The sequence below is a fragment of the Larus michahellis genome, chromosome 1, assembly GCF_964199755.1.
Source record: "Larus michahellis chromosome 1, bLarMic1.1, whole genome shotgun sequence".
NCBI lineage: Eukaryota > Metazoa > Chordata > Aves > Charadriiformes > Laridae > Larus > Larus michahellis.
In genome coordinates this window covers 67,496,091-67,508,162 of record NC_133896.1, presented here as the reverse complement: position 1 = coordinate 67,508,162, position 12,072 = coordinate 67,496,091, and the positions used below count along the sequence as shown (strand labels likewise).

Below are 12,072 nucleotides of genomic sequence, written 5' to 3'. Positions count from 1 at the left end.
GAAATAGTCACCCACTGTACAGTACACTGAATGAGACCGATTAAATGTGCTCAACTCTCTTTTCTTGCTATTGTGCTTGGTTGATGCTGAGGAACAGAACTGTTTATTTTGTGCAATAGAATTAAAAAGGGCAAACAAGGCTCTAGATATGCACGTATTGAGTTTCACTGACACGGAATTCTCATGTGCATTAACACCCAACCTTGCACCCCCACAACAGAAATCCTAAACAAGTCTTAACTGATGATTCAAAATTTGATCTCACATTCATTTGAGGAACTAGGACAGAGTTCCAAACTACAGCACAGGCACTCTTCCTTTTCCTGGGCAGATGTAAAGAAACAGCTAGAAATCCACAACCCAAGACTTAAATGTCTTCAAAAAATTGTGTTACCTTATGTCATGTTCTAATTTTATAAATAGAAGCGTTATCATTATTTCAGTTAGTGTGTTTTGTGCTTCTTCATCACCTGCTCTTTTAAAATCAAAAAGTTAAAATCAAATTGAAGTTCCTCTAAACAGTGCAGTATTTATGCCACTCACTGCTAAAATAAAGAAGGCTTGCAATGCAAATGTCACCCAAAGATTTTGTTCAAATGAATTAGCTTGCTTGTAATAGAGTATTATTCTTCCGAACAGCAAACTCCTGACAATGTATCAGCTCTGACTGGCAATGAGATTAAAACAAAAGATCCCACACTTCACTGATGATATATTCTTTTCATTTGTTTATCTGCATTCCTATGGGCCAGGCCAATCATGCATCTGAATTTATCGCACTAACATCTACATGCATTGATAATTGATATGTGAAATGTTTAGCTGTTAAATTTTTAGCTGTTACACCAGCTTAACAGTACAATTACTGCCACAAACTGTACTGAAGCAGACTAAATCTTTAATTCCTAGTACCTGTTAAAAAAAAAAAAGTCAGCAGCACTGTTACCGCATTTAAATGAAGTCCAAAATTAGTAGCAGCGTCTGAAAGTTATTTTCTGATGGGCTTTGCATGGACACAACTTCACAGTACTTACTGAAAAGAATTCACAGAATCCAAACTTAAGACCCAAAGTGCAGACATGGCCAATTTGTCTAACGCTGAATGTTTACACCACTTATACAACTATTGATTACCTTCTTCAATTGAGTTTCCATCTTCAAACATTCTTCCTTTTTCTGTTCCAATGCAATTTCCAGCGTCTTGAGTCTGGAATCTTTCTTCAGTCCTGATGAAGCTAAGGATGAAGCATGTTCCTTCAGATCCAGTAAGGATGACTAAAATAAAAGATGTAAAATAACTATCAAGTAAATGCTCTTTATGTGCAATAGCTAATTTCTTTTTTGTCTTTATCTTCTTCCTATCACTTTACACTATGTTCAGGATCCAACTTAGAACAACATATTTTGTCAGGATGTTTGTGACAATGCCTTAAAGACAACTTGATTTAATTCAGGTTTTCAGTATCAAAATAAAACCTTGTTTAAATTAATTTTAAAATCATGTTTAAAGAGGAAAGATTCTGTAAACCGGAACTAGTGCTTCAGTGACAGTCATGTTTAAGAAAAAATAGTTTTAATTAAAATTTTATTTAAAAATCATACACAGTTAGCAGATTTGGCCATGGTATCTAAAACTGAGTGTGTTCAAAGCTTTTCTGTACATAGCTGCTAGGAGGTGAAACTGATTCATGCTACCTATTTCCAAAAGACATCTCAGCTTCTTGTTTTCTGAGACATTTTTGGGTTGGTTTTTTTTTTTCCTGTCAAGTGTTGACTTCCACATAGACAAAAATCTTAGCACTTCCTGGGTGCCTATTTTTTGTATTGTTTTACTTTGAGTTTTGAAAAAAGATTGTAGGTAGACTTGAATGTTACAATTCCAAGAGGGGGAAAAAGGAACGTTTATATTTCTCTAATACAATCAGGTTAATTCGTCTAGCCATCTGGCTCATTACCAACAACTAACTTAATTATCAAAAAAGGACTCTTCAGAGTCAAAAGAACTAGCTGTATTGTTTGCATAAAAGAATAAACATTATCTGCATGCTTTTGGCACCCACAGCTTTGATGAACCTCTGTCCTTTCCTCCCTGTATTTAGACAGGAACAAGCTTGTTCTCAGCCTTGATTGTCCATAGGCACAGCTCCAGTAAATGCTATCATTGACCATCGGTCATTCACTGCTAATACAACCAACTGCTGCACATAAGGGCACTGTATGCTATCCATGAAAGGGCGGTTCTGAAGTATTTGTGCTTTCAAAAATTCTCAAACAATGTATTTTACTAGATAAACTTGTTGAAGGACCATTACCGTAAAGGAACATTTCTCTTCACCTAAAATATAACACAAACATATGCAACAATCAATTCTAACGCAACAGATTCATTCTGATGGTCAACCTCTTTCTCTGTGAGATCTCCTTGCAAAATGCTGACTTTCTCTTTCAGGTCTTTAATATCTTTTTTGTAGTTGTCGATCTCTTCCTGTTTTTCTCGTTCATCTCTATCACGTGTCTCTTTTAGGCGCTCAATGGTCCTTTCCTGGCAAAAGAAAGCACTCTGTGAAGAAAATCTCTCCTAGTCAGTTCAAATTATGAGACTTCTTATCACAACACTTCTTACACACTGTAGACAAGGAAGAGGAGTGTAGGATATTGCCATTTTCTTTTCTTTACAGTTGTAAAACAGATCCTCAAGAAGGAGGAAACTTGAGAAATCTATGGATTCGTTGCTAAGAAGCACAAGGCTTTCTGTAACTCTGAAAGTCCGCACTACTGTTACAAAGCAACACAATTTATCTGGTCCTGATAATCAAAATTAACCAAGACCAGGATACTTTACATATTGCTTCCTTATTTAAATCTTATTTTTCCAAAATGTACAGTTAGGTTGCCTTCAGAGAGGAAGGGGTGTAATGCATATGTGACAGCAGGATCATGGTGCAGTAAGAAAAAGCAACAAAACAACCTTTCTGTACACCAGATATCAATGGAGCTGTAGTTATCTTGGAAGCTGAAGGGATGCAAGTGAATTCCCCAGCCCCAGGGAAAGCTTTACCAAACTTTACATTTATAGAATCTGACAGACTAAAGGAGCTGTAACCTTGGTTCTCCAGGAATCAAGAAAAAATATACAGTAATTCCAAAACATTGCCCAACCAAAACAGTATAGACAAGGGTATCTTGTCTATCAGTCCGCTATCTCCTGAGAATTGGGCAAGCATTAAAAAAATAAAAAAAAAATGAGAATAATAAAGCTGCAAATAAAGTGAGACTGATACACAGCTACATCAGGACAACTATTCATTTTAATTCAATATTGGGAACTAAAACTCAATTTCATGCAGCAAAATTTAAAAAATAAATTTCTTATTAAAATATCTGAGAAGGGAAGATAAAATGAAATCAGATACTAGCCAGATTTTAAAAAAAGGGAAAAAGAAAAAGAAAAGAGCAAGAGAATCCACAGCTGAAATGTAAGGCATCCCACCATCATACCAAAGACGCACCACGTAAAGAAACGACAACGTGAGAACACCAATTTCTTTTACACAAAATGATGGCGGGTAGCTAATGGCTAGAGCAACAGGTTGTGGCTCAGCTCTACCCTCCTGCCCGCCTTCCCCACGGCCCAGCGGCGGTGCCCCGGGCTGGCTCCGGCAGCCGAGCCCGGCAGCGCTCCGCGCATCCTCCAGCGCCCTCTAGCGAAGGACCCAGCTCGGCAGCACCCGCGCTCCCCTCATCCCTCCTCCTCCTCCTCAGCTGTCGGGGGCAAAGGATGTCACTGTGGCATCGCATTAGAGACGTCTTGTTGACAGAGCCCGGGAAACACACGCAAAAGCCGACTTTAGAGAGGTTATTAGTAGAGGGACCTTTCGAAGGAAGGGACTTCGGCTTTCCATACTCACTTTTTCTGCCAGTGCTTCTTCCAGCGTGGTCAAAGCAGTGTCAGTGTTTGTGGTGTCGGCCTGCAAGGATTTCACACGATCCTTTAAGCTGCTCATTTGCTTCTCCTTGTCCCTTAACTGTTCTTGAAGATTTTCAATCTTAAAGAAGAGGAGGAGTCAATGTTAAGAATATAGCAGGCAAAACCATCCAAAAATCATCTTAGTAGTATATTAAACTCTTTAAAATATTCGTAAAGCAAAGGAAGTACGCAATGGCCTAGTTCCGATAATCCTACAACAAAACATCGAGCAATGCAACCAAAACCATCAAATATTAACAAGGAATCAGTAACCTTTCCAATAATCAGGAGAGGATTCAGAGCAATAAAGTCTAAGTAAGATTTACAAGAAAAACATACAGAAAGGGTATTATTCCTCATTTCTGAGGATGTTGGGCACTGTGTGACTGAAAGATGATCGATGTATTAACAATACGAAAGGAAAAAAGCTGAGAAAAACATTACTGCATATGTAAACCAAAAGCGACACTTGATAATTCAGAAGTTGTGAAGAAGTATTATTTTAAATATTTCCTTTGGTACTGTCAATGTTGCTTCTTCATCTTACGTAGTGCTTTGCTATATGACGGACTAACGCAAAGTGTCATTCCCTGGGCAGAAAATACATAAGCCTTGTTTTCTGCAGGTGTAGAATGTGATCAGTTTATGAGTTCAGAATACATCTTTTGACAGACTGAGAAGACCTAATGCTAAACCCATTCTATGCAAACATACACATCACAAGAAACAGACACATTATCATTATGACAACCCGTCAAAAACAAATTTATCAGCAAAGGATTAAACTGGGTACAGATTTCTCAGTTGCTTCCTTTTTGTTGTTGTTTCTGACAAGTTCTTCTTGCATCAGCAAATGTACATCATAAACTGGTGAACAACATGTGTCATGCAAGGTACCCATCTCCAAAACACTTGTAGCAAGATATTCTTTTAAAGACAATTGTAAGAAATAACATAACAAGACAACCCCAAAGGCTATCCAGTCCAGTATTTAGTAAACTTTCTGAAACCATTACTAGCCTTTTTGCTTCACCTGTCAAACAGCAGTTAGCAGCCCCTTGGTTAGTAGAAATACAGCAACTATCCCCAGGTTTTACTCTTCAGCCGTGGAAGAACTGAGCTGCTGTGATTCCAGAGCAGAGGCCTAGACAGACACATCCACTGCTACTTTGCTATCTCTATTAAAATTACCTCTGGAACACAGTTTTAGAAAATGGTCTAGATCCGTAATGATAAACGTAAAAGATTTTGCAGGAGGATGAACATTAGTCACAAATAACATTAGATGTGCTACAAGCTAGGAGGAAGAACAACCTAATTCAGGGAACCCCTTGTAATGTTCCTCTGTAACAAGCAAGGAGTCTCCTTCCGTGTATAGACCATAAGATTCTCCATACGATTTTTTTTATTTCTCTTAAGCAAGCACATATAAACTTAAGATCCGGCTTTGTACACAACCTATATATTACTGACAGCAGAAGAACTGTTTAAGTTTTTTTGTGGTTGTTTTTTTAAGGAATGGACTGAAATTGGTTTTGGTTTATCTTTGTCATTAGTTTCTACTAGAAAACAGCATTAGGCCTCCAAGTTATGCTTAAAATTTAAATCTTAGCACAACACAAATGACTCTACAAAACAAGTTTTAAAGAGCACCAAAAAACCATGACCGGTGACATACCATGCAAGTTAGAAATAACTGTAAGAATTGAAAATTCCTTCTTTATACACTCATAGCTCTTATTTAGTGCCTTAGTAGCAGACACTTGTAAGGTCATGGAGCTTCAGAAAGAACCCTACTAGTTCTGACTGAAAAGTTCTCCTGGGGCCCACATGTACAGCTCCCAAGGAGGTAACATCCCCAAGAGCAGCCTACGTGGCTGCTTTTGACCTTAGGAGCTTTCAGTGTTGTCAGCTGTCTAGACAGGCTGGCTGTTTAGACAGCCGACCATGAAAATATACTACAAAGAAGGCTGAGCTATTCTTAGACTCGTGTTTACTTCTGGAGGCGAAACGCTCTGGCAAAGGCTCCAGCTGGCTGAAGAGGGGATAGTACAGGGTGACTTTCTGCTGTGAGCGAACCGTACGCAAGAGACAGCTAAATAATTCAGCTTCAGCATATATTAAAATGCTTGCCAAGGCAGCCCAAGCGTTTGCACAAGCACAGCATGCATTTTCATGTTTCAGTAGCACTGTTTACTGTGACCAGAGTACGATGACAGCTGTATGAGAGTACTACGTAAGAGTGACACATCTTCCCATTACAACTACACCCTCCTGTATATTAAAAAAAAAAAAAAAAGTAGTATATAAAAAGTCTGAACCTGTCTATACTTTGAGTCTACATGCATGCTTTGCAGTCTGGAGTAATGAATGATTTTTTTCGTTATCCTCCAGGAAGCAGCAAGTACATTGAAATGTTCCAAGTCACACTAACAGCAAGGAACTACGAAAAAAACCCCAACGATTCCAAAAGTTACCTACAGCTATGTCTTTTGCAGGGTCAGATAACTGATAGTCCCCAAAGACACTCCTTTAAACTACATAAAATTGGAACTGGCACAATGTGTCAAAATTGAAACATTTGTGTAATGATAGATGCAAAATTTGCTTAAGAAATCATGATCAACAATAGAATAATTGCTTTTATTCCATTTTTCTCCCAAACTTGCACTACTGTAACAAATAATAACTAAACTACACGTTCTCCAAAATGATATAATCTGAAGAAGAAAGTAAAGAATAATCTATACTTTGCCCATATAATTATTTAATGAAGAATTTTTCTGTTATGTCCTTTGCAAGTAGTTTGAGAATGCTTATTAAAAATAATACATAACATATGTCATATTGGTTTTACCATTCTTTTTTCCTACCCAACCCCCCAAAGAAAGTAATTCTGAACAAATCTTAACTAACTAATAGAAATAAAACTTATAAGGATTGAACCAGCACTGTTTAGTCTTCAAATATTTGGAAAACAATAAATTTCCTCTGAAATGTTCTACAAACCTAAGGAATATATATTACTGTACAAAATTTCTAGAAAGGAAAAATAAAAAATAAATACTATTATTAGATTATTAACAATCTTTATTCTTGCCGTATATACTTATTTTGCAGGGTAAAGACAGCAACCTGTGGATAAGTTAGCAACACTAAGCTTACTGTAAAGGTACACATACATACACTGGAATCATCCAGTCTGCATACCAATTTCCTCATCAGTAATGATTTACTGAAATCTTTTTCTCCAACATTACCACTTGTCAGGCCCTATCATGTTTCAGCCTGGGTGATTTATTCCTAGTTGTGTGGAACTAATTATTTTGCCTGCCAGCCCTGAAGTACAGGAGTAGAGGCAAGAGAAGTTTCCTCTGGCATTCTGTTCCAAAGGCAAGGAAGCATGCTACTTTTTGCAAATACAAATCTCACTGAAAACCCCAAGCAAATTCCACTTAAAAACGGCCCAAGGATTTAAATGAGACACATCTAGTCTAATATCTATCAAGGCCACTAGATTCCCAAATTCTTCTAGTTAGAAGTTACTAGTAGATCGTTCGTATCATGCTTCAACCAAGAAATCCTTCTGTAGAACAATCATCAACCCTAGGATAGGTGTAAATTGAACACTTGGAAAACAGTTTCTGTTGTACCAGTGACTTCCGAATTAGAATAAATGAAGTGGCTTTGTGAACTGGTTGTTCAATCTCTATTTCCCCCTTTCTGTAATTGGAAAAGATCCTTTTTTTCTTCCTTCAGAATATTTGTTTTTAATCAACGATCAACACTTTGCAATGATAACTCATTTCATCACCCGGGTTGTACCAGAATTAACTGCATTTATGTTTAATTTACCACTTTCATTTTTCTTGCCATTCTGTTTGACTTCTAAAAGGAATAAAAGTGGTGAAAGAAAAAAAATTCAAAAGTAGTAAAAGTCCATTAACTTAGTTCATTATGAGACAACAAGAAAAAAAGTGAAACAATACTCTTAAAAATATGAAGATCCAATAATGTTTGGAAATATTTTAAAAAAGAAAAATGTCTATTTTGAAGCCAAAATGTTTTCCAACTGGAGAAAGTTCATTGCATATTCCACTGTTTGTGTGTATCTCCGATATGTAGTAACTAGCTATATTACTTACCTGCAGACAAATCTTTCACTGTATGTTTTTCTATAAACAAGTGAACATGCTTATACTCTGCACTTGACTTCCCCAGTGCGGCTCCGCAAAGAGATTGTTTTGATCAGTAACATGACAATTTCATCACAATATACACTGAATATACGGAAGACAAGCAATTTAACACTCGATAATATCTCTTGATTGTATTACAAGAGCAGATGTACAAAAGAATATCTCAGGGTACTGCTAAGCCTCCCACTTTTTCAATCCTAGCTTTCACCCGGTGGAAGCAGTATTGTAAAAAGGATGTAAATAATCATGTGGCTTGAGAGGTTTTCTGTTCTATTCCTATGGCATAGCCATCCAAATAAACAAATCTTCACATGAGCTGTGAGCTTTCCAAACATTTCTTCCTTGGGTTTGTAAAGGCACTATGGGTCACGTCAGCTCCAGGGTCAATGACTACAGGGAGATGATGGATTCTCACCTATCACAGGCAGAGATGATTTTTTCCATGTCAGGAATATTAACATGAGGACAAAAAAAGCTATTGTGGAAGAGAGAGTGGGCGAGTAAGCAGGTATGTGATGACAGAGCAGCTACAATTCTGTCTGCTTGGAGACATGCCACTCGCTTCAATGTAAGAATACTAATACCATGATAAAAATTTGACAGCCTGAAGTCGTACTTGATTTTGCTGGAATCACACAGTATTTGAGAAACTGAGAAAGGTGAGCTTGCATCAAAATCAGCATGAGAACATAACAGTTACAACTGACGTGATCACATAGTTGTATCTGACATAATAAAAAAATTGTTGCTTCAAAAGAAGGGGTAAGACGTTCACTCTGGAAAATTGCGATGGATCTGAAGAAATTTTGTTCCTAAAATGTGTTAATGAGAGGTCACCTTAAGTCCTGAGAAACTGTTCAAGAAAGCTATACTACTGGATTTGTAAATATTACCGTGTTTCTGAAAGTCATATTTTGGAGACCATAATGAAGGCCTCTAAGTAGATATTACCGGTCAGTTTTAAAGATTAAGCTCCAGTTTTATAAATGTCACACTGAAAAACTGATCATTATAATTGTCTTTCTATTGCAGGTCTCACAAAAGTACCACTGCAACAGTAGTGCATGAATTGCAAATATCTACATTTAGTTTAGTGTTAACAAATTCCAGGGCAGGGGGGGAAGTATAGCTCACCATTGCATGGATGGAAGCGAAATTTGATCTTTTGTATGTGTGTTGTCTCCATTTAAACCTCCAATATCAGGTGTTGCTTGTAAAGTCCCCAGTGAAATAAGGTCTGTCACACGAATGAATATCGTATTAATGTACTGAATCAATTAGACTAAAATTAGTCTTCTGGCTATTAATTTTAAAAGTTAAATTCCCAAGACTAGCAACAATGTATTGAAGCCGAATGAACGCTGAAGCTCCAGGCATACCATGTCTTGTTGCGAGGGTGAGATTTTTAAGTGGCTTCGAAGTTCAGGATAGATCAAAACAATTTTCGGTAACATTTTGGTAAACAGAAGTCAGAGTTCCTTCCAAAGTTCAGCTGCATTCAGTATGCTCTTTTTACTTTACGATCTGATGAATTGGTATAAATATGGTTACACTGTTGTCGAGTTATCTTCAGAGATTCTTGTTCTTGAATCATCATACTAAAAATCATCTTCAAGTCTTCATCTCAGTTAATTTAGTAAAGTTTGTTAAGCATAAAGTAAATTAAAGACACTATGAAATGCAAGATACCAGTGGTGGTCTCTCCCTCTCTTCTTAAAGAAATTTAAATTCTGGAGTCCTGTTTAACACTTCAGTGCAGAGATGGCGAACTGTTCAGTTAAGCAGTAAACATTTGTTCAGTTTACATTAATTTTTCTACCCAGTAAAGACAGGATTAATTTCTATTTTGCCTCCCAAGAAAGTTTTCTTCTTCAATGCTTATCTGAAACATTACTGTCTTTGCAACATCACATTGGAGTATCATTGGGCACTTTGGAAATGCCCTGATGTTGCTGGACCTGACATAGTGGGATTCTGTAACACCTTTAACTGGTATGGAGAATCTTATGCCAGGAGGCTCCTTCAGTGGCCATGGGCTACAGACGAACACACTGTTGGCTTAAGAAAGAGAACGAGGCTAGAGGGAGTGGGGAGAGCATGGAGAAGGAAAGGACAAAAAGAGAATCTGAGATGCGGGAACTCCAGCATAGTGATGCATCTTACACAGTCATACTTATCTACTGCTACTCAGATCCAGTTAAAATTCAGAATAGCTCCCATGAAAAAAAAAAGGTTCTTCCTTTTTCAGAAGGTAAAATCTTTTTGTCATTTTTACTCTCATGATCTCCAATCTGCAAAAAGTCCTTCGAAATTAGCACGAAGTTCTACAGTGTTAATTTTACAAATAAAGCATTTTGTTGCTATGCAGCTTAGAAAGCACAAAGAATTTATTTTTGTGATTTCTACTTAAAATAAAACCTTAATTATCAAATAAATGTATGGACCACAAACAGGCACACTGTCCCTGCTTCAAAAGGAAGAAACTTGCACACAGAGAAAACAAAGCTTAAAAAAAAATAATCTAGGAATTGCAGGACACCTAATGCAATTAATGCTTTATTTTTGACCTAGCTTCACATGCACACTTATGCAATAAGGTTGACTTGAGAAAAAGAATGGTATGCAGGAAGAAGTGCTGCTACAACAAAAATTGACTTAACCTGTATAAACAATTAATTATTTTGTACCTTTGGTGAAGGAGCAACAAACAATTGACACTGATCCAAAAAACTATTCTCTTTCCAGAGCTTTTTCATACAAAGTTGCTTTGTAAGTGGATTTATATGAGCCAGAAAAATAGTTCAGCTATGTTTACATAAATAATCTCTAAGGACATTTCCATCCCTTTGTTTCCTTTTGTCCTCCTTTCCTTTGCATACCTAATCATCCTCTGGTAGCACCAGTTTGCTGACAGATCACTGCAATGGAGAACTAACAAGAAGAGTCACCATAAACTGAATTGCAATTATAGTATCTTCCGAATAGTAAAGAATTTTGTCTGTACTGACGTATTCCCTATAAAAACACTATTTAAACCAGATGTTTCAAATCATATTCTCAGAACATTACTATCATGTTTGCAATCCTTCTGTCCTGCTAGTAAATACCTTGAATTTCCTTCAAATCTTCTAACAGAATCCTATCACTCAAGTTTGCTGTTTCTGAAAACTGATACTGAGAGGCATTTTCCTCACGAGCTTCTAAGGAAACTCCAGCATAATTCAAGTCGGGGGGCGGGGGGGAAAGGAAAAAAAGAAAAAAGAAATTAGTACGCCAAGACTAAAGATTTTTGAGCTGGTCAATGACCTGAAATTCACATTTTCAGGGGAGCCAATGTATACATTCTTAAGCATTGTCTCAGTTCCAAAGCATTTGCCTAGAAAAAAATCTGCATTAGCAATGACTCACATCCTTAGACAGCTGTAAACCAGTTAAATTTAGTTAAAAGAAATTGCTTAATTCTAAGAAGGTTCAATAATATCAGTAGCCTAACCTAGTCGAAAGGAGAGTCTTTGAATTTAAAATCCTATCATGGACACTGGGCAATACAAGAGAGGGTTTTGAAGTGAGGGGAGCAGGGGGAGACACTCTTTCCAACCTATTGATACTGGTTATGTCTCAAAGCCTACAGGTTTTAATATGAATGAACAATACTTTATGGAAAATGCAAATCAAACAGCAGAAGTATAAAATCTGTTCATAAGACATTTGTTTCGGCAGTGTGTGAGCCAGTTGGTTAAGTACATATGTTTATTTACATAATCCACAAAAACCCCTCCACCACTGGTTTATCTTAAAGATTCAGTGGGTGACCCCTTGGTTTTGCTGGTATTCATCAGCTAAGAGAATGCATCTATTGGGTTGTTTGTTAAAACGGTTTGTTGGTTCCAACTTGAATGCAATATT

General features: G+C 37.0%; 1 protein-coding gene across 24 annotated transcripts in view; it reads right to left on the bottom strand.

Moving 5' to 3' along the window:
* ERC1 (ELKS/RAB6-interacting/CAST family member 1) overlaps positions 1-12,072 on the bottom strand; it is a 300,806-nt gene that overhangs the window by 181,971 nt on the left and 106,763 nt on the right. For all 24 annotated transcript variants that reach the window (XR_012586646.1, XR_012586651.1, XR_012586648.1 and 21 more), the window contains 3 exons: positions 3,909-4,046; positions 2,402-2,542; positions 1,135-1,275 (listed from right to left, as the gene is read on the bottom strand). Coding sequence is in view for 13 of the 24 variants with exons in the window: in XM_074584028.1 (XP_074440129.1) it covers positions 1,135-1,275; positions 2,402-2,542; positions 3,909-4,046 (420 nt within the window). In the remaining 11 variants the exon portion in view is untranslated. The remainder of the gene's footprint in view (positions 1-1,134; positions 1,276-2,401; positions 2,543-3,908; positions 4,047-12,072) is intronic.